The following is a 21,808-nucleotide window of genomic DNA, read 5'->3' as shown; positions in this document are numbered from 1 at the left end:
AGCGTTTGCGGGCTAAGCGGGTTGAAGAATCTTGGACTGGTAGTGAGTGCGTAGTGTAAAGCACAGGGGCGATAAAGGACTCGATCAGTCCAGGGAGCAAGGACAACTGTGTATAAGAGAGTAACAGTGTTTGCATGCGTATGATGTCACAGGCAATTCGTTTGCTAAGTAGTGAATGGTAAAGCTCAGGTGTCGTAAGCCAGAATCAAACAGTGAATGACCACACCATACGGATACGGTCGGAAGTAGCAAGAGTTAAAACTTTTGCTGAAGACGATGAGATATTCGAAGATGCAGAGACAGGCGTACGAAGCCGATATAGTGCAATACGGGCTGAAGGATTTGTACAAGTGTTTGCAGGAGCTCTTCCTCCAGACACAGCGGGTGCCTCTTCTCGGCTCACTGATAGTGGCGCATTGCTTCAAATCACGTCCAAGCTTGGGTGCAGTAAAATGATCAGAGAAAGGTGAAGACTACGAAATGAAACACAAATGTCACGAAGAAGGTTTCGAGGCATATGCAGCTTCATTAAGATGCGCCTGCGTCAATGAGATAATCGACAGAAACTGTGAAGTTGCGTGCGCATCTCGCACGAATTGATACGTTTGGCAAAGCACTAAGTCAGCGTACTCCAATCAGTATTACGTTGTAACTAGATGAGGATGATGATGGCCGGTTATTGTTGCTGTTCGTAACACATCCTCGATTTCACTAGAACTGCGTCCAGCCAAGGTCGATACGTGAATAGAGCGGATGATGCGAGCGGCTACCTTCACATGTTATTGTTTCGCTATAGCTTCCTGGAAAGAATTGCAATGGTCAGGCTATACGCGAAACTCGGCCGAGCGAGTCGTGTAGACTGTCAACACAACGCATGACATCTCCATCGGACCGAGAGTTCCAACACCCATTGTCGCACCGCTGCAATTATGCTAAATTTAGAATCCATACGTTGGTACGTAATGGAGACTTGCTTCACGTATTAACAAGGTCTGATATGAAGATACAGTTTGTAAGTATGACAAAGAACCGAAGTGGATTTGAAGGAACGCGACGCATACCTGAATGTGGGCGATGAAGTGTCCGACATCCTTCAATAGCGCCGAGATCTTCACAATGAGTGCCCGGGATCTGCGAGAACCAGCATTGTTTTGGGCATTGCAAAATTGTGTGCAGTTATGCAAGGATGCCGAAGGTTTACGTCGTACGAGCTCCTTCATCGCATACTATAATGGATGAAGACATGACGCAGAGTGCTAGGTACAAATGAGACGTAATGAAACATAGTTTGAACCCGGCATATCAACGAAATGCCGTGTGTAACAGCCGACTAGAGGAAGCATCGCGCCATGCTGATTCGGTAGCAGGATCAAGGGATGTAATGTGGCTCAGCCGGATATGACGGACGCATGGAGATAGCTGCAATCAAACTTGATAGATTGAGAGTGTTGTTGTTCCTTCTGAAAAGCCAGCCCGTTGTAGACAAAGTAATGTGTTGGATAATGCGATCCCTGCCAATATCTTTTCCTCAAAGAGCACAGCATCTACAAAGACATCTCCATTTGTAGTTTTTTGGGAATCCTTTTCATATCTGGCGCATTCAACGCTACTCCGAGTATTGTCGGAGTTGACTGGTAAAGCATCTGGACGAGGTCGCATTCATTGATGCACTTCCCCACCTGTCGGAGTGTTGATCCGTATACCGATCGTGACGCATATGCGGCGACCTGGAGTGGATTGGTTACATCGCGCTCGTTGGTATAGTTTGTGATATGGGTGCAGCTCTCGTGATTGTCCGTGCTGCCAGAACATCTATGTTGTGGTTGCGGAGCTGCGCCGAGTTCGCACGAGGTAGTCACTTGTGTCGTGTGAAGTTGATGCATCTAGACGAGCATCTTGCCACCGGTAGATTCAACAACAGCTGTCACGTCGTCTTTGAGTTCTGGAACGGCGCTCGAGACGTGCAGGGCGAGTTGCTCTTGAAGCGCCCGGTATGCGTCGACGCGACCGTACAACATCTGGTTCATTCGCTGCACGGTCTCAACGAATTCGCGCGTGAAGATATCCGGGTTCCTGGAGTTCTCAACATAGGACATGACCTCTGGAGGAATGTTGATGTTCACCGACGGTGCTGTCCTCGACAGTTTGACCAGGTTCTGAACGAGCGACTGGCTGTGGTACGGTTAGCCTCACTATATAGCCCGCACATTTGTAGCTATCGCATACATCTCCCGCCTTATGGCCTCCTGGGTCTTGCTTCCATGATGATCGTACGCTTGCACGATGAGGTTATAGAGGTTTTGCACGATGTCTTTCAGTTGGGCTTCCACGTCGATTATCGCCGCTATCGCACACGTTAGAACGAGCCGAAGAAGTGACGCACTACGTACATTCAGGGCTTAGCGCTGCCATGGTGATGGCGAGAGTACGTGGTGCTGTGAGGTTTGGTTTTCAGAAGGCTGGTGCTGTGCGATGACCGACACGGCGCGCGTCACAAAGAGGAACGCGCCAAGGCTCGGCTAATCCCTACCATGGTTGACTTTCTGTCGTCATCGCTCCTTCGCCAGTATCAACTCCACGACGACATTCATCTCGAATCGTGTCGCAGCGCGCTATCACGTGTCGAAAACTACATTCGGTGCTGGCAATTATGAGCATCACCTTGCAATGACAGAGAGCACGAACCGGGATCCAGACGTCCCTCTTGCGCAGCCACCAAGCTACCAGGCCTCAGCATCGTCGACCCCGGGAGCCACGGGGACCAACGTGCAAAACCACTCCCGTGTGGCGGCTGCAACACGCTCAGCAGACACACAGAAGCCTCAATTAGATACTACCTCGGATAAATCCACGGCAGCATTCATTCGACGCACTCTCTGCTCCCACAATGTGCTACTTGGCAATGGCGAGAAAGGACGCAGTACGCCTCGTCCTATTGAAGACGTATTGCCACCCTTGACAAGCTCAAACGAGGTCGATCTTCAACTATACGGCATTATCTCCGTCATCATCAAGGAGTTCGTACAGACGTGGTACTCGAAGATAACTCCCGATCAAGTATTTGTCAATGAAGTGATCCAGATCATCGCTCATTGTACGCGAGGTCTGGAGGACCGCCTCAGGAAGGTCGACCTCGAATCACTATTGCTAGATGAGATACCTGAGCTACTCCAAGCCCACCTGACCTGTAGGTTATTCCAATTTGGACTGTCGCATGAAGTTTGTCTAATTCTTCCCTGTCAGCATTCCGAATAGCGAAGACTCAAGCCGCCTCGTCAACTTCACTAGTATCAGATTCTCGTCTGATATATCATACGCTCCACCCACACCCTGCACTATCTCCTGTGCCAACCGATGATGTTCCGGCGACAGTCCTTGAACAGCGGGAAAGCGAGTCGGCGTGGCGTCAACTACTCATACATGGCGTGCTAGCCCTGTTGCTACCGACAGAAGACTTGAAAAATGGGTGTCTACGCGCCCTGGTAGGTGAAATATTTGCAGAGATGATCCTTGGAAACGGCATTAGCGGGAAAGCCTGCGAAGGCTGGGTGCTATGGGAGGGCATCACAAGAATAGCTGAGGTTTTACAGACCGATGCTGCGAAGGAGAAGGATTCCCAATCGGACGATGCCGATGCGGAGCAGTCGTTAACCCGTCTTGAGCGTTACGGGCTGCTGTCTACGCATGAAGGGTCAGAAGTTAGTCCAAAAGGGCCACTGGACGCCGGCCAGCGTCGTCATAAGACATCGGCCTTATACATCTCGGGTGTACTCTGGGCGATCATCCAATACGCTTTTTTGGCGTTTACTGCGGTGCGCGCGGTGGTCTTGAGTCTTGCGACATTATCTTCCCTTCCGTTGAGATCTGCCACAACCGAGCAGTCATCTGCTGAAGCAGCCAATCAATCGCAAGTACTGGAAGCGGAAAAGATGGCTTCCAGGCGCCCGTTGGAGGCCAAACGGCCTGTGGTAAGCATGAGCCTGTGGAGCTGCGTAGCGCAACTTGCCGAGTTGGATGTCCGCATGCCTTGGCTATTGGGCTTCATCTCCATGCTCCATCGTGGAGCACTGCTCGGCCCAGGTAGGGTGGGTGAAACCAATGGTGTATTGGACAGGTAAGTTACGATAATATCTCTTTCTTCACTCGCATCCCCTGGTTGGCTAGCTGCTCAATCCCTGTGGCACCGTGCGACGCAGGATGAGATAGCTCCGCATACGATACAAGTCACTTGACTTCGCTTCAGCGAATGCGACGGCCCGCAGGCTCACACACCAAAACAACCCTGTCGTGGCGCACCGCTTTATGCAAGCCTCGGCACCCGTTCCGGGCGGCAACTCGACACGTTTCGGACAAGGAGGCTTGGCACACTCTAGGCCGTCGCCATTGTCAACACCATGAGCAACCACACGATGCCTGCATCAAGGTCGGACCAATCCTGGTGCTCCATCTCTCACATCAGCAACCACAGAATACTGCGGGTCGTGCGATGGGCTTTCGCCCCCTGAGCCGTCATGTCACGATGCTAGCTCTTGTGGAAGGGCCGCTTACGCGCCGGTTGATCTGCTCACACCGTCCGGCCGTCGTCCCTCTCGGGACTGGCCGTACTGAGTTCGAGCACGACATTGGCCACAAACTCTGGCCCTACCATGAATCCCGCCACCAGCTGATTACGCCTCATTCTTCGGTCTCCATCGCTACCGTCATCCTGTTGAGGACCCTGGCGAGCACGTACTCCTCGGGCTCCAATATGGTCTTAGTTTGTTTGAGCAGCGCATTGAAACAGTCGGCGAATGATACTGTTCCCGAAAGATTGGGAACGGCTTGTTCAATCCATCACGACGACATCCTGCTTTAAGTCGCATAGTGGCATGACCATCAATCTCGCTTGCTATGGGCGTGCGCCTCACTTTATGGGCCGCGTCAACAATTCGACTCGATTCTCGTCCGATGCTCCGGCCCTGCTACCGCAGACATCCTCATTCGCGGTCACCAGCTGAATGCCCCGCGGACTCGTTCATCCGTCAGACTCCTACCGCACGCGTTCTGCCTATCTCGCACCAGTCAACCTAGCCATTTGCAAGTCTCGTTTTCTAACCAGTGGCAACTGCAGATTCCTCGCTCATACCTTCCACACGCAGATCTTGAACCCCGCTTTCCTTCCCGTGGCGCTTCGGACTCTTCGTGCAACACTCTTCCCTAACAATGCGCTTGGGCCCCCACGTCAGACTCCAACGTATGAGGAAATCAAGGAGATCAAGCGCTGCTGTGCCGCCAGACTACTTGACTTAGTACCACCGAAAGTAGCAGCCGCTTTCTTTGCAAGCTCCGAGCGCGATGCGCAGGTTCGACAGATCGCAAACACACTAGACTGTCTCGATGACGCTTATCTCAACAAACACCTCGTCTTTCAGATCGTTGAGCTGATTGTTCTGCGCCTGTTTCCGGAGCTGGGAGAACAAGGCGTAAAGGATCTGTTGGAGGAGCGCATTAGCTGATGCTGCTCTCAGGCGTCCGAAAGTTAGAACCCCATACATCACGAACTTTCACCGCCAGATACTCGAACGCTGCTGGGCACGGCCCGTCGCGCAGTCACCTTCGCCCGTTCATACCCCGTTCGACGAGGGTGAACTCCAATCCTTGTATCGCATACATACTTCCATCAATCCAGCATAGGGCAAGTCACTAGAGCGGCGAAACTGCAGCTTGGTGCACCTCCACGTATACCAACTCATAGTGCGCTCGTAGCAAAGTGTGGTGGGAAAGGTACACCGCTGACCGTAAAAGAGGGGTATCGACCAATCAAAAAATTCCCTAAGAAAATTGTTGAGGCACATGGCATCCAGACTCCGGGCTGGCTGCATGCCGTGGCGAGCACCTGACTATTCGGGATATTGCCGGACGGAAACTACAAAGAATGAACCACGAGGTGCCCCGCCGTGCACGTCTTCCACCAAGCCATCGGTTAGTTCCAGCTGCTTTACCATGATTGCTGCAGCACTCAATCTTGGGAGTGTTGTATGCGGCAGGGAAGACACCGCTCACACACTCACTGCGAATGAGGGCCTTGAACAACCTGCATGTCGCTCGGTGGGCGCGACGGTCCGTGTCATCTGTACATCTGCGCGGGGATAAAATGCATACAACCGGGAGCCTTAAAGGTAGATATTGGATGACAAGCGACATGCGTTGTCAGGGCGCCATGGTACATAAATTCAACTAGTCGAATACGAGATGACTATGTGCCCAGCTCCGTTGCAGCTGTGATGCGAGCTCACGATGCAGTACTATCGCACGATCCTGAAGAGAGTCAAGGACTGTAGACGACCTTGCATCTGCCTTGGTTATCTAACGTAGCGTTCCGAGCTTCACCACACCTTCACGTATCAAGATGAGCTCGTCTAAGCCCCGCATCTTCAAAAAATCAAGCCCCGCCTAGCGAGATAACAAAGGTTTTGGTTCAAAACGCCTTGGAGTTTCTGCCTGTGGATCACATTTACCGCCGCGCTCCTCTTCGGCTACTCCGTGAACCCATGTTGCAAAGGTCAAATATAACTCAGCCTCACTTAGGCGATGTATCAACCGTGGGGTTTCAGTAAGTGAACATCGCAGAAGCGAGGGTGGGCTGAGAAGTCTAAAGCGTCGAGAGAAGTTACCCCGCATGCGCCTTCAGCCCGTAGCCGTCTATCTCTTATCGCTTCCGCAAGGGTTGCGGTTCCTGGCAACACGTTCCTGAACAGCCTGCCGCTAACGTGTTTCAAAAAATCGGTTGGGCAGCAACCACGCGGAACATAACGAGCGATCGAGTCAGCCTTCTCTCTGCCTTTGCGGCACAGTTGTCCTGCATCTCGAACAAAACCCATCCTGATCCTATCGAATAACGCGCGCTTTGTGGGCGCGTGCGTAGGATTCAGGTCGCCGATTATGCCGGCCGAAGTGACAAGACGTCAGTGTTGGGGATGCTGGCCCTTGCCTGACTCGGCGCGGATGACCGTTGAAACTTTAATTCCTCGAACTCCAGGGCGTAACGAGGGAACCCCTACAGGGACCTGGTTCGCGAAGCCGCGGGATGCGCAACACGGAAAGTCATGATCCCAGTAATAGTCGCCGTTCAGCATTTGACAAGATGCGACATCGCCTGTTCCTGAACCGCACGGGGTCCGGGGCAAGCGCATCAGGATCCCAGGCACAATGCCCATGATCCCAGCACCGGCGATCCAGCATCTACCATGGTTTGGAGTCAAGCGAGTGCTCATCAGGGGCTGTCATGGGCATCAATGTTGCGAACATCGACCCATGTTTCAACGGTTAAAGAGCCCGGAACGTTAGTGCAGGTACGGCAGCGGGTGGGATTGACTCGAACATGCAAAACATCACCCGTAGTGGGCAATCACTATATCCTACCAAACTATCGTCATCCTGCGGCAAGGCATGAAGACTCAATAGTGAGGCGTACGGCAGACTCACCTCAGCCATTCTGGAACAGTCGGCGTGCGCGGCTGCGGTTTGAGTCGTTCGCCAATCCTGAATTTTCGGGATAGGGAAAATTCGAGACGTTCGCTTGCTGCGCAGCGCATGACAATGATCGCTGAATGACGCCAATTGGCAATCATCATCGAGGCGAGCTGTATATCCCGCTTCCATTCTCACATCAACCTGAGTCGTGATCCATTCGCCAACAGAGGTATTTGCGACACCAGTTCATGCGTAGACCCGTTGTTGGGAATCGAAGAACATTTCTGGAGCAACGGATGTGTGCGTCTGACAGGGAGTGCAAGATTGACGGGACGGGTACGTCAATGACGGGCGCACGCGTCGTACTGTCGCTTGTACACAGCGACGCGAAGGTGTATTCGATGTCCTATCGTGCAAACCAGCGTTGCTCAGACTTGTCAGCTGCGAGGTCAAAAAAACGATTCACCGGCCTCAGCCCATCGAATGGCACGTGACACAAACCTCAAGGCTCGGAAAATGGTAGGAACAACCAGAACAATGCGGTGAATAGTTCTAGAAGTAACCTAGGAAGTACGCGTGCTCAGGCAACGTTGTTGGGAGCACCTCACACGAAGGGGTTTCGGTGGCCACTTCTGTACCTCGACATTCCTGTTCTCTTGCTTAGCCGGTTCCGTACCGTGTTACACAGCATCAGATATCAATCACGTGGACGATCTAGTGCAGGGTACCGCATGACCTAGCACGGCGAACATCGTAATGAACTTTTCGATGCTTATCGCCAGCACATTGTGCATTAGATGCTAGGGCAAAAATTAAAGGTCACCGGGACGCCCTCAGCCTTTTCACCATTGGCGGACTAGCCCAACATTATCTTCGAATTACGATGGAGACAAGGGCGAGAGCTAGCAATCTAACGCGATAATTGACTTTCGGGTGTAGGTTTCCTAGCCTCTTGCGCTACAACCTGCCACCACTGCTTGACGTAGGCCCGAATACAAAGGTACTACGAACCTTTCGGCCTCTTTCCTTGGATTTGCCAATGGTCAGGGGGTTCAAAGGACGGTAACGCAGGCCTTCACCGATCGATGGGGGGCGATGCGATTGCGTGTTCGCGATTTGATGCTCACGACGGTCTAGCCATTGCGCGCAACACCGCGAGCTAACGACATGAGCGAGAAAAGGGCCGAACCAAGTCGGACTGCGACACCAAGTACAGATCTGCCCCATTGCGCGTCCCCTCATCTACTGTTACTACCTTTGCTTATTTACTTTGACAGCTACGTAACACGCGTTTTTAGCTGTCGTCCAAGGCCCCTGTACTCATTTTCTTTTCTTTGGTAGAGCTGCACAATGTACAAGGCTATGTACTGCAGCTTCAACCTGCGAAGGAAGTACATCCGGCATTTGGACAACGTGTGAGCCAGTGAACGGGCTCGGCTGCGGACCGAACCGGCACTGTACCGAACAGCAATGTGTTGCAGAGAAAAGGAAGAAGCAACAAGAAAACGGACAATCCATCATCCCCGGGATAAGAAAAAAGAGTGTCACTGCAAGGATGCCCAAGATATGGTGGTAGGGAACACCGACGACATTTACCTTTCTTGCTTCTTCTTGCGGCTAGAGAGGACGAACTAAAGTGGCGCTGGACTGCTCACCTTTTTGCTTTTTGGCGCCGCGGAACGCAGGGTGAAGTTAAACGGGCTGCATAATACCCGTAATGCAAAAGTAACGGCTTTGTGAAATAAGTAATCTGGTTTCCAAAATACTGCCCAACTTTTGCTTCACCCGCAGAAGCGTGGATTGTACTCTATGTGCTACAACTATGTTCGTCATGATTGAGCAAGGGAATCCGAAAACGAAGGAAGCTGCAACTAATCCAGTACGGAACAGCAAGAGCCCCAAACACGACTCGCTCCAGGGTTTGGGGAAACTCGAGCTTCGCTGCAGAGACGACCTTAAGGTCCAAGCTCCTATCCAGCCCAGCAGGGCAGCAAAGAGCTGAGTCCAGTGCGTGCGCCCCCGCGGCATGACGATTAGGGCGCCTTACGTCGATTGCGCTGCCGAAACCACTTTACTGAGGAAAGAAAGCCAGTACCAACGCCAGTCCCTCGCTTCTCCAAGCTCGCGCTCGTCTCATCCCTGATCCAGATCGGGACAGCCCTTTGACACGAACCAAATGCGCAAACTTTCCAGCTGAGTATGGTGCGCGCGCGGGGAGACGGGATACCAAATGTCTCACGCTTGCGGGCATCTAGATCAGGCTCAACAGTTTGAGGATCTGTGTTCCTCGTATACGAGCCTCGTCATCGATCGTTATGCATTGCGATCGCTCCAGGCGATGTATCTGGATATGTATATATGTACTTTCGTGATGTATCAAGGATGTGCAAGGTGCGCCAGGTCAAGGTGTCCGAGCTTCGTGCAAAGGCGGGGAAGGGGGCCAACTGGTGCCGACTGAACCTGCAAGTCTCACATGCAATTTACGTTTTGGCCGTGTCCAGGATGCGGAAAGCCAGAACGAACGAATGCTGCTTTTCCTTGCGATCGGCATGTCTGTCGGCAAGGTATTTTCCGAAATTCAGTGTTCTTTTTCGGCGGGCTATGCCAAAGTTTGTTGCACATCGTTGCTACAACGGTGTTCAATGCGATGCCGAAAGCCCCGTCACGGGGGCTTAAAGCGGCAAGTACCAGCCGTTCATGAGCCAGACTTTTGCCGATCAGTGAAGTGTCAGTGGTGCTCCACCAAAACTAGGCTGCGCTTGACCATGATCAGATTGAGATCGGACGAAACTGACTAGTGACATCAGACGCACAATCGTATGGCACGTTGGATTCAGCATTAATCGCATTTCAAGCGTGATTGACCCTTTCGTTAGGCCGGTCTTGCGGCAAGGGTCGGTAACTATATTAGAAGCTACATATAGGTGCACAGCAGTGCGTACGAGGCCCATCGCGCCGTTTCAGACTCAGTGCAACGTATGAGGGCCGCCAGGCAAATGTAAATAGAACGTTTGAAAGCAGCAAATAGAAGCGTACAGAATATTGGCCCGCGTGGGCGGATACAGTCTTCGTTTTAGGTAAGGGGATAAGGTCGAAAACAGTCAGGCTACTGTGCGCTGCTAGAGGGGGGTATAGTGGTTCGTGGAGCAAGGGAATAGGGAGATTGAAAGTGAAAGTCAATGAAGGAGTAGTGAGAAATAGAAGCCATGCTAATGATGCTGATGCGAGAATGCGGCAAGATGCGGCAATGAAAGAAAATCCAAACGGTGACTGTAATGCGGAATGCTAGCCGTGTGTGTATGTCCCTGATCCCGGTGTTCTAGACCGCAAGTGTTGCACAGTCTTGCTACTCCAAACCCAAGCGATTCAGGAAGCTTGTTCCACAAAAGAAAGTGGTCGTCAGCGTTACGTGCTGTGACAGGCGTCACAGGCCCTTGATAAAGTGACATGTCCGATTCGCTAATGGATAGCGTCGACGCTTTCGAGCTTGGTCGATGTGAAGTTGGGCTCTGACACACGTCGCATCTCGGAAGGAAGGCTCTCGGAGCTGCGCTTGATTCGTAGCTTCTCCATCAGCTTGCCAATGGTGACATACTCCTGGGGCTCCACGACGAAACCGGCGTTCTGTGACTGGAAGAAGGTCATGACGAGCTCGAGAGCGCGTGCAGCTTCCTCTTGGGACGGTGTGATGGGCGAGGAGTCGGCTGATGAGCCTTTGTCGTCGATGGTACCTGGGAGAGGAGGGGGCTGCATCGAATTGGGCATCTGGGTAGGCGAAAGCGACATTCCCTCATCAATGACTGGCAGTGTACCAGGCATCTCCGTCATAGGCGAGTCAAGCGCACCGCTGCTGACGTACTTTGGGGTGATATCGTCAGATGAGCCCGGTGGTGACATGTACTGCTCAACACCGACAAGCATGGGGAAGGTCTGGCTTCGGGGCCTCTGGAAGTTGTTGTTCCCTGGCTGTCCATTGGCAGGCTGGCGGTTGCCCATGAATGGGCTCGGGCCGCATGCTGAATCAGGAGTGAAGAAAGGCGAAGAAAGCGACGTGGGACTTGTGGCTGTATCCGTAAAGACGCTGGACAACGATGTACTGCTCTGTGAATGGAAGGGTCGGCGATGGTTCGAAAAGTCGTATGTGTCGGGGCTTTCTGTCTTGAGGTTTTCCTGACTCTTCTTCGCTGTCATGGTCGTTGTCGCTGGAGATACCCCGCCAGGTGAGGTAGGCGAGATGGCCCCTGGGGTGTGCACATTGGATGGCGGATTCGAAGTCCCCTCCGACTCTTCCGCTATCGAAGTCTTTCGTGACCTTGCGCCACTGAGATGATTCTTTTGCTTGAACTTTTCCAACCAGCTCGCACTGTTTACCTTGAGGTGGCTCTCTGAGTTGCCGACGGTCTGAGCGAAGAAGCGGGCCTTCTCTCGGATCTGGGCATCTGACAGCTGTTGTCCCTGTTTCTGATGGTTTCGTGCCCAGTTCGACAAGGCACGTTCGATATCCGGAAATTTGCCTTTCGACCTTTTTATGGGTGATCGGCTACCATCGTCCTGGTACAAGTACTTCTCCTTCTGGCGCAACACTTTCGAAACGGTACTACAAGACTGTCAGCACGGGAAGAGACATGCAGGGGATGCAGTGGTACCTTCGCTCTACGCCGAACATTGCTAGGATACCGTTAGTAAAAGATCCATGTGAGTCTGGTACGTGGTGCTGGCATACCTCCAATTTCCGTTTGCTTGACAGTGGGATTTTCTTCATGGTATTGGCACATGCGTCTGCGGTCCGAGTCTGTGAGAGTCTTCCGTGGTGTCGACGAAGTGCGGGAATGTGTTGAGCTCGCTGAGACTGGCGTTGCTGATGCCGGTGTTATCGGCGGTGGGGCTGAGGGGAACAGTGAAGCTTGGTAAGTCGACTGGCTGGTCAGCATGCTCGGCCATTGCGGCATTTGCGGCATGATCAGAGGCTGCAGCTGTGGATGCGTAGTCCTTGGTGTCGGATGAGTTTGGTGGGGTGGATGCATGCCGTTCCCGTAGATGGGTTCCATCGGGAGCGGTGCAAAGCCGTTGAAGCCATTATAGTCTTGGACTGGAGACTGATGGTGTGGGTTGTATCCATTATCGCCATGCCATCCAGAATGGTGATCCTCGAAAGGTTCCTGGTGGTGGTGATGGTGGTGGTCGTGATCCATTTGCAACTGGCTCATGTCGAATGGCAGTACGTATTGGAGTGGTGTATCCGTGCGAGTGTGGGAACGAGTGTCCGTGTTGGGTGCGGAGCAGAAGTAGGGTGCCAGACGGGCATATGCACCTGCACCGTGGTGTTGCTATACCTAGGCGGCGTGGGTGACCTCAGAGCGGCCGAGCGCATACATGCATGAGACGAGATTTTGGTTCCTGAGGCGAAACAGCGACAAGTCAATGTACCGCAGTAGCGGGGGTAGCGCTGACAAAAGGCGCTGGGTATGACAGAGGTCAAAACATATAGGTATAAAGCAGCGCGGCAAAGCAATGGCCTTAGATGGAGAATTGAAACTGCAGGGAAAGCCTGGCGCGGCGGGCCTGCAGCGCGTACTTGAGGATAAGTCTGGGGACACTGGTAACAGGCCCTGGCTGTGCGATGCGGGCGCGGCCTACTGCAGCTGGCGGGAGAGGAGCCCTGTTTGTTTCGAGCCCAAGCTTGCCGGCAAGCCTGGCGTGTGCACAGTGATCCTGGTCGCCATTCGGCCAAGCGACGAGCGACGACGTTGGGCTTAGCGTGTGCGGGTCTCTCATCGGGGATGCGCCCCTAGGACAGCGCGGGCCAGAATTATGCGGCCGCCTAGCTAGCTCGCCAGTGCATGCCTCGACGCCTGACTCCTAGCAAGGGCAAATGGGATGTCAAGGCAGCCGGGTGGGATCATCCCATCAGGGCCCTCGCACCGCTGAGCACGTCGCAGCCGGCTAATCTGACGCTTCCCGAACAAGACATGGTCTGAGTGGAAGCGCCATATTGGCTTCGCCTCGTGCGCCCAGCGAAATACATCCTGGCCGTTGCCGTACGCTCGTGGCGCGAAACAGTGGCAGCCGATTCAATGCTGCTCAGGTACGCGAGCGTGTGGCGATTCCCACGGCAGGGGCAAGACGTCAATCATCGGCTGTGCATAAAGGAGAGACAGAAAGTGTCGACGGCTGAAACGCTTTCGGAAAGCTGCAATAATCGCGCCCATGGAAAATCGAGGTTTTGCCGACCAGCCACTCAGGTTTTCGGGAGCGATAATGATTTAGCGCCCGACTGACAGCGTGCCCTCTGAGTCGCCAGCACAACTAACCCCTGCTGATTTCTCCGAGTCGACCGCTGCGCCCGTTAGCAGACCAATAAGGAAAACCGACGCCTCAAAAATTGGGCCAGACAATGCTGATCTGAATCCATCAAATTCCGAAGCAAATATGGAATAAAAACAAATGCGACATCCTGACACCGTTCCAATAACTCCAGCGGCGCCATTCCCACGAGGGTCCGCGACGGCAATGTCTTGAATGACGCCTCCTCGGTAGGGGAAGCAAAGGCCTGGTATTCATAGCTCGCGGACGGTATCGGACCGCCACCAGTCAGTCGAGCATTGGCGATTGGCAGGTACGATCCGCGCCGTAAGCTGCGTTGCCCAGTGCTAGTGTCGTCCTGATGTCGTCCGCGGTGCTACTGGAACGAGCCCTCGGCCAATCCAGGCCGCGAGATCGGCTCCAAGCCTCGCTCTCTTCGTCATCTTAATGCTGCGACCTAGTATTGGTATCGCAGTGAGACAGTGTTCAGCCATCCAGAAGGCCCTTCTGCTCTACTCACTATTTCCCAAGACCGGATCCATAACGCCCGTCGTATCTCGTAATCACGAGACCTTATCTAGCGCTTGACAATAGTGACTGGTCGGGTCGTCAGCTCACGATATCCATTTAGAGAGATAATACTGGGATACATACCGATATCCTCGTCGGCAAGCTCGTGAGAAAGTCCCACACGCTGGGGCTGATGCTTGCATGATTTCCCGTAAACAATAGCGTGCTTGAAGTTGTCGACAATTGTCTTGTGGATGGAATTACACTACAGAGCGGTTAGCGCGTCGCGTTTAAGATGAGGGGGAGACTTACGAAGTCTTCAATGGTACAGGCTGTTGATCGCAATACCACTGGCGCCGAGTAATCCGGCATCTTGCCCTTGGGCTTGGTGTAAACACGAACGAGATTGAGCTTCTCCCACATCTGCTCTAGGAGCTCATCGATGTTCCATCCGTGCTCGGAACTGATGGGACAAGCATTCGGAATTCGGTAGAGCAAATCGAGCTCTTCGATACTGATAGCATCAATCTTGTTCAAGGCGTAGATGACGGGGATATAGCTTCGTCCCTTGGCCTCAATAACATCGATCAAATCATCGACCGTGGCGTCGCATCGAATAGCTACGTCGGCGTTTGCCATTCGGTACTCGTTCAGCACCGCCTTGATTTCGCCATGGTCGATATGTGTGAGGGGAACCGTCGCGGTGATGTTGATGCCTCCCTTGTCCTTCTTCTTGAGCACAATGTTTGGCGGGCTCTTGTTGATTCGAATGCCGAAACCTTCCAGTTCGTTCTCGATAACGCTCTTGTCGGTGAGGGGTTTGTTGACGTCCAGAACGATGAAAATCAAATGGCAGGTCTTCGCGACGGCGATGACCTGTCGTCCACGACCTTTACCGTCCTTCGCACCTTGGATAATACCGGGAAGATCGAGAATCTGGATTTTGGCTCCGTTGTACATGACTTGACCAGGTACTGTAGTAAGCTGTATGTTGTCAGTACTGATTCTAGTAACAAGCGTATACAACCCACCGTTGTGAACTCATATGCAGCGGCTTCGGAGTGCTGTCCGGTCAATTTGCTCATGAGCGTACTCTTGCCCACGGAGGGGAATCCAATGAAACCAACACTGGCAACACCAGTCCTGGCAACATCGAATCCCACACCTCCACCGCCGCCACCAGACGAAGGCTCGAGCAGCTCTCTCTTAAGCTTCGCGAGCTTTGCCTTCAGTTGCCCTGTTCATGTATAAGCATACCAGTATGCAGTATCCGTTCGTGAGGCCATACCAAGATGAAAAGACGTCGCCTTGTTCTTCTGGGTCTTGGCCATCTACGTCTCGTGTAAGTCATCGTGTTACGGTCGCGTATTGAGGTGTGGCTTACTTCGGCCTCGATGTCCTTGATCTGCACACTCTGTTAGCGCGTGGAATGGCGATATGCTGCGGCACTCAATACTTGCCTTGTCTACTGTGGTCGCCATCTTGAATTATTGTGTATCCTGACTTGCTCTGAGCAGGCGTGCAGAGGCGATGTTGTTGTTCAGAAATTTGATGCGACGCACGCCGCCAATGACGAAGCGGGGCACGGCTTCCCGGCAGTAATTTTCACCGCCACTCAACAAGGTTAGCGCCAGACGCAGCACCCTTCCATCTCGGCTTCAATGCATATGTTTCGTTGCGGCCTTCATAAAGTTGAAAGCGTTCGGGGTCTCGGGCTTGGCTCTTCACATCGGTGACCACACCCACCGCTCTGGCTGAGCATATGAGGTGCATCACATGTCGGCGAACTGCTGACCGCCATGGATCCACATATCACAAGCTCAGAACGCGCGAATTGTTACATAATGAAGCAAGCCCAGTCCTGCACAAGCAGCATTGAAGGCAGGCAAGCCAACGCTCTTACCCTCGACAAAGGCTGTGTGTATATTTAAAGCCCGCGCTCCGAACTCTCTTCGTCGGAACTCCGTCTGCAATAACATCATAAACAACGACACTCGCCATTCTTCATATTCCTCAAATATCGATATCGTTACCATGATCGGTCGCAACACTGAAGAAGATAACTTCCATTCGCTCGTGCAGGAGATCAACAAGGTGCTCGGCCCTAGCAACGGCATAGACTCGGATGACGTAGACGAGAATGAGCTCCAGGAGTTGATGAAAGCATACACCTCGGAAGAGTCGGAGTGGAAGAAATACTACTTTCCATCTGAGACATTACAATACACACGGAATGTTGTCGACAAAGGCAACGGCAAGAGTAACTTGGTACAGTCCCCGAGTTTCGAGTCAACGAAGGTGGTGCTAATCGAACAGCTTATCCTAGTATGGGGTCCTGGAAAGAAGAGCCCGATTCACGAGTAAGTTCTCATATTGTGCGACAGTTGACATTAGCATGCCTTACCTCGCGAACAACAATCCATGGCTCCAGTCTCCTGCACGATGAAGCGACCCCGTTCGCCGATCTACTTTGATCGATGTGTCAGCAGGAGACACGCCGGTAAGACGACCTCTCGATGAACCCACCACCTTGCGACATCCGCCTTGGACACATCTCGCACTGTGCCGCGATAGGCCAATACTAACATCATTCAAGCCACGCAAACGCACACTGCATCATGAAAGTCCTCAAAGGCAGCCTAACAGAAACCCGTTTCGCAACCCCCACCGAAGACGACGCACAAAACCAGCGGCCCATGACCAAGACCCAAGAGACTACTTTCGCTGAAAACGAAGTCACATACATGGCTGACACGCTCGGTGTGCATCGTATTTCCAATCCGCATCCCACAGAGTACGCAGTCTCGCTACATTGTAAGCACAAACTTCTTCAGTCCTACTCTTCACCGATGGGGTTGTGTGACCCTTCGACTAACCACCCACAGTATACACCCCACCCAACGCCGCAACCTACGGCTGCAACGTCTTTAAGGAAGACACGTCCGGCGTCGTTCATAACACTACGTGCCACTTCTACTCCGAGTACGGCGTCCGAACAGGGAGGAAGTAGGCTTTGCCTCGCTCACAGATCCGTTCCATCATCGATAGCATTGTTTGGTTCTGGAAGAAGATGTGGAGACGAATACGTGGATACTTTACGAATGGAGCGGCGGGTTGGAAGCGGTTATCGAGTAGGAGTTCGTCGGGGGGAGAGTAGGATGTGATATGGGCTTCTCATTCGACATTGGACCACATTAGTAGGTTTCTTTCACGTTAATTAAAGGCCATTCAACATGCATGCTGTATCTTCACTGGAGTCTAATCAACCCTAAGATCATGAACAAATGCCCTTCTGCCCTTCGACACTCGGCCAATATTGTCAAATCACATTCAGTTCAATTTTCATTTCGCCCTGGCCACAGACACACATCTTCTGCTTTCCCCACATACTCGTCCACGTCAGCCTAGGGAAAAATCGAACACCCTAGAGCCTACATCAAGATAAAAACATACAAAGTAGGTACTCTAAGATTAAGGTAGGCTCTAGGGTGTTTGGTTTTTTTATTGTATAATCCGCAATATACATAATAATTCTGTGATATTAAAGGTTCCGATCCTCATCAGAGGCATAGATGGCCTCACTACAGCTAGAGCTGGGCTGCTTGGGCTCATAGCCCGCTATGATTAGCATCTAGATCTGGAGTTTATAGTTATGCAAGCTCGCCGGACAATTGGTAAAGTCTCCCATGTACGAACTGTGTGTAAGACATACACTAACTTCGTACACCGTTATTTTAGGTGTGCGTCTGCGCCGCTATCTAGCGTACTGGATGCGGTTCTGTCCTCTCGTTGTTTCGCTCTGGATGCGGACTATGGTATTCCCGATGATGACATCCGCACAGTATCGGGCCAAGCTTCAGGTAAGTTCTGACTGTACCTACGAAGTGCATGTGAGACATATACTGACTTCGTACCTCTACCTCTGCAGCAGCCGTATCCTTTTCCCGCAGGCCAACTTACTGTCAGTTGGCCTCGCGATCTGCTTCACATCTGGCATCTAATAAGCCAGGGAAAATCAAACAAAACAATGATGCTGCATGGTTCAACATCAACAGAAACGCATTTGCGTAACTCAGTCACAGCGTCCACCAGTCGCGCCCAAAGATCAACAAAACGTATCGACCATCACATACACAATCCTCACACGCCAACCTAGGAAAAGTCTAGACAGCCTAGAGCCCACATTAAATTTAGGTCACCTACTTTGCAAGTTTTTATCTTAATGTAGTCTACAGACCTATTTAGTTTTTTCTTGTATAAGGTGCTCAGGACACGTCAAAGAGATCAGCAATGTATTCCAACTCCATCTATCCAACCCAGACTTTCTCCTTCACAACCCCACCTCACCCCCATCCTACGGCCCCGCAAACCCAATCTCCTCCCTCTTATCATCCACCACCCTCCCATACTCCAACAGCAACCTAAAGAACCAAACCTCAAAGTCCACATTCCTCAACACCCTATCATGCCACTCAGAACTCCTCTTCGCAATAAGCCTCGCCTTCTTCTCCCCCTCACTCGCGCCATTTCCTCCCTTCTTCGTCCCATCCGCCTTGACTCTCTCAATAACGCCATCGCCATCATCGTCAAAGACCTGTGTACCGCTGAACCACCGTACAAGATCGAGATGTTCGTCACCGCGGAGGGAGAGGGGGATATAGTGGACCCAAGGGCGGAGCCACTCTGCGTGCCATTCGCGGAATAACGCCATTTTGTACGTGAGACTGCGGGACTTGAGAAAGCTGTAGAAGCGGCCGGAGAAGGCGTTGCCGTCCATGTCGAGGAGGTGCTTGTAGTACCATGCGTCTTGGCCATCGACGCGTTCGGTTACGTCGAAGAATTCGTTTTGGGCGTCACAGTCGCCGGGGTCGCATTGGCCGATGTGCGAGAAGTGGACGTCGATGAGGTCTTTGAGGGCTTTGCGCTCGATCGAGGTTACGGCGTAGGTTGAGGTGGGATTGGAGACGGGTTCGAGGACTTTGGCGGTGTCGGGGGCGTTCAGGCGTTGGACGACGTGCTGGCGGTGTTGACGTCGCCAGCCGCCGTTGCGACTGAAACCTCCTGTTGTGGAGCCGCGCCAGTAGAGACTATTGGTCTTGTTCTCCCAGGTTGTGTCGTGCGTCTCGTCGTAGCCCACCTTGCCCATCCAGTACCACGGACTGGGGTATAGGATGTCCTGGAAGCTGGAGATCTTCGACTGTGAGAAAACGGGTGTCAGCTCATGGATGATACTGAAGGCGTTGGGGCGCTCGAAAAATCCGAATGTTGATGAGAATGAGGGTGAGTTGCAGATATCAGAGAATGCGGTTGTGTTGTAGATGAAGCCAAGGTCGCTGGCGGCATACGCGGTGAAGTTGTCGGCAGCGTAGTCTTCGAAGGTTTGGGCCTGAGTGCCGGGAGAACACGATAGCCGCGAATGCGTCCATGTCTGTTGATGCGCAAAGCGATTGAACTTGGTCGTGCTAACTTCCGCAAATCGTGTACCGTCACTCAAGTCTTCTGGACGAGCAGAGAAGGCATTGCGAGGTGCAGTGTTCTTTGCAGTGCGCGGTAGAATTTCGTCCCTCGCCTTTGCCACCATCGACGACAGCAGATTGTCGGGCACGACGACTCGCGGTTCGTCATGCAAGTTGAAGCCCAGATCCATGTCGGGCAGATACTGGACAAACTGCTTCATCATGCCAATGGTAGCCTGTTGTTGCCATTCATCGCCGCCTTGGAAGTTCTCTATGGCGCCATGGCGTACCGCAATTGCAAGCATTGAGCTGTCTTCATGACCTAACGCATTCGCAATGCGAGACCGAATCGTCGATGGTTTGAGCGCCCAGAACGGTAGCAGCATCTCATTGATCGTGTCGTATTCGTCTATCATCACAACACCGTTGCGCGTCGCAAACTCGTACCATTTGTCGAAGTGCGGAGGTGGTGATATCCCGTTCCTGCGCCGGTACTCTCGAACCGCATCAGCGAGAGATTTGGATTGTCGGTTAAGGGTGCCTTGGAAGTCTGCCTCTGCAGCGTCAATCAATTGCGCAGCCGGATGACCCTTGGTCATATCTACCGACACTGGGGCAAGTGGCATCCCAGGCGGAGAAAGTGGTATATCGGTAAGAACACCATGCGCGATGTGTTGATATGTTGGTGGTCCAGTGAAACGTCCGAAAAGTAGAGACCCCACTGCCAGAGCCATAACGATGAAGATAAAGCGACGCAGTCGCATAGAGCGCCGCGAATCCATGATAATGGGAGATACGGACGACTCAAAAAAGTGTACAAGCGCCGCCCCGTCGTAAATGAGGGTAAACAAAACGGTGGAAAAGGTCGGGGCGAAGTGTAGTTTCGCAGCAAGGTGAGAGAATATGGCCAACAGAGAGGTATTTACAGCGCCATATTGAGAGATCTATCGGCTAATTAGCTTGATATTTTGACAGTGCGTTGAGAGTGAAGGCTACGTCTCTGGTCTTAGAACCTGAAAGCAAAAGTTGGGGTGAAAGCCATGGCGACGGGTACGACGCGGCAGGACGCCAGACCCGCGTTTGGTAGCAAGACAGCGTAATTAGGTAGTTCAACAGTATTCTGGAAGAAAGTACGTACCAGAACGAAAACAAGAACATTTACAGTGGTGTGAACCGGCAACATCCACAAGAAGCGCTGCAGGATGCGGAAATTGTGCACATCTCTCCACTCCCGGTCATACTCTCTGTATACAGGTTCCCAGGATATCGTGCTTGCGGTCAAGGACGACTCGGTAAGGATAGACGCAATCCCGCATACAACTGCAACGGCCACTGCGACGTCTCTGAGCGCAGCCAGTCGTTGCGGCCTCGAGGCACCACTCACTGAGGCGCGCCGCAACGTACTCCCGTACGCAGACCCAATCCCTCGCTTGCCGCCCTCGCCCTCTTCTGTCGCGGCTTGTATGGTGGACTCAAACAGGACGAGGCCAGTAGCCGCGAAGATGGCACTGCTGAGACCGAGCGCGACCGTGGTAGGAACTGCGTAGACGCCCAGAACAGCGCTCGCAGAGACAACGAGAACTGCTAGTATGCCGTATGATTCGGTGTGAGGCTGTCGCTCCGGGGAGGTCTTGGTTTCGGCTGCAGGGCCATCGAGAACGGTCCAGGTGGGTAGGGCGAGGTGTTTTGCGACCAATTGGTTCTCGGAGAACAGGACGGTGAAGAATGGAACAAGGGCCTAGGGCATTGTTAGGTGGTATATTATTCTCTGTCCCGTCTGAAAGTACCTTGGTCGCCCAGATGCCCTGCTTATCGCATGCTGCGCGGTCGCATATTACAGACAGGCCCAGCAGCGCGCCAGCCAGCCAGCTCGTCTTCCTCTTGGCGCTGTCGCTATTCGAATATATGCCCACCCAGAAGACAGTCGGCACCCACACTATCAGCCATGATATCGTCGTTATGAGAAGCGAATGCTGGACCGGTGTGTGCACGTTTGCGACAGCCGCGAGGACGCTGTAGAGCAGCGGGGCGAGCAGGTGGTGGTATTTGACGACATTATCGGCAAGTATGGAGACGGCCGGGTGCAT

The 21,808-nt window shown here is 52.7% G+C and overlaps 7 protein-coding genes across 7 annotated transcripts; 2 read left to right on the top strand and 5 right to left on the bottom strand.

Moving 5' to 3' along the window:
* Positions 1-1,883: 1,883 nt before the first annotated feature.
* On the bottom strand, positions 1,884-2,412 carry NUT2 (RNA polymerase II mediator complex subunit; the record flags this gene model as incomplete). Its single annotated transcript, XM_049340115.1, has 3 exons — positions 1,884-2,172; positions 2,227-2,344; positions 2,391-2,412. 3 exons carry the CDS (start codon positions 2,410-2,412, stop codon positions 1,884-1,886), a joined length of 429 nt encoding a protein of 142 aa, XP_049202437.1.
* Positions 2,413-2,667: 255 nt separating this feature from the next.
* J4E93_002167 (uncharacterized protein) lies at positions 2,668-5,495 on the top strand (the record flags this gene model as incomplete). Its single annotated transcript, XM_049340114.1, has 3 exons — positions 2,668-3,187; positions 3,244-4,114; positions 5,111-5,495. The coding sequence occupies 3 exons, from the start codon at positions 2,668-2,670 to the stop codon at positions 5,493-5,495; spliced, it is 1,776 nt and encodes a 591-aa protein (XP_049202436.1).
* Positions 5,496-10,911: 5,416 nt separating this feature from the next.
* J4E93_002166 (uncharacterized protein) lies at positions 10,912-12,227 on the bottom strand (the record flags this gene model as incomplete). The annotated part of the gene is made up of 3 exons (XM_049340113.1): positions 10,912-12,049; positions 12,099-12,120; positions 12,176-12,227. 3 exons carry the CDS (start codon positions 12,225-12,227, stop codon positions 10,912-10,914), a joined length of 1,212 nt encoding a protein of 403 aa, XP_049202435.1.
* A 2,105-nt stretch (positions 12,228-14,332) lies between these two features.
* On the bottom strand, positions 14,333-15,746 carry RBG1 (GTP-binding protein rbg1; the record flags this gene model as incomplete). Its single annotated transcript, XM_049340112.1, has 7 exons — positions 14,333-14,352; positions 14,410-14,530; positions 14,578-15,249; positions 15,297-15,502; positions 15,554-15,596; positions 15,650-15,670; positions 15,726-15,746. The coding sequence occupies 7 exons, from the start codon at positions 15,744-15,746 to the stop codon at positions 14,333-14,335; spliced, it is 1,104 nt and encodes a 367-aa protein (XP_049202434.1).
* Positions 15,747-16,299: 553 nt separating this feature from the next.
* Positions 16,300-17,275, top strand: J4E93_002164 (uncharacterized protein; the record flags this gene model as incomplete). The annotated part of the gene is made up of 3 exons (XM_049340111.1): positions 16,300-16,625; positions 16,862-17,079; positions 17,151-17,275. 3 exons carry the CDS (start codon positions 16,300-16,302, stop codon positions 17,273-17,275), a joined length of 669 nt encoding a protein of 222 aa, XP_049202433.1.
* A 1,344-nt stretch (positions 17,276-18,619) lies between these two features.
* J4E93_002163 (uncharacterized protein) lies at positions 18,620-20,347 on the bottom strand (the record flags this gene model as incomplete). Its single annotated transcript, XM_049340110.1, has 1 exon — positions 18,620-20,347. The coding sequence occupies one exon, from the start codon at positions 20,345-20,347 to the stop codon at positions 18,620-18,622; it is 1,728 nt and encodes a 575-aa protein (XP_049202432.1).
* A 380-nt stretch (positions 20,348-20,727) lies between these two features.
* J4E93_002162 (uncharacterized protein) lies at positions 20,728-21,808 on the bottom strand (the record flags this gene model as incomplete). Its single annotated transcript, XM_049340109.1, has 2 exons — positions 20,728-21,459; positions 21,509-21,808. 2 exons carry the CDS (start codon positions 21,806-21,808, stop codon positions 20,728-20,730), a joined length of 1,032 nt encoding a protein of 343 aa, XP_049202431.1.

Source organism: Alternaria ventricosa (assembly GCF_023758065.1).
Source record: "Alternaria ventricosa strain BMP 2768 chromosome Unknown scaffold_3, whole genome shotgun sequence".
Classification (NCBI taxonomy): domain Eukaryota; kingdom Fungi; phylum Ascomycota; class Dothideomycetes; order Pleosporales; family Pleosporaceae; genus Alternaria; species Alternaria ventricosa.
The sequence above is the reverse complement of the archived record's forward strand: the minus strand, read 5'-3'. Positions and strand labels throughout refer to the sequence as shown.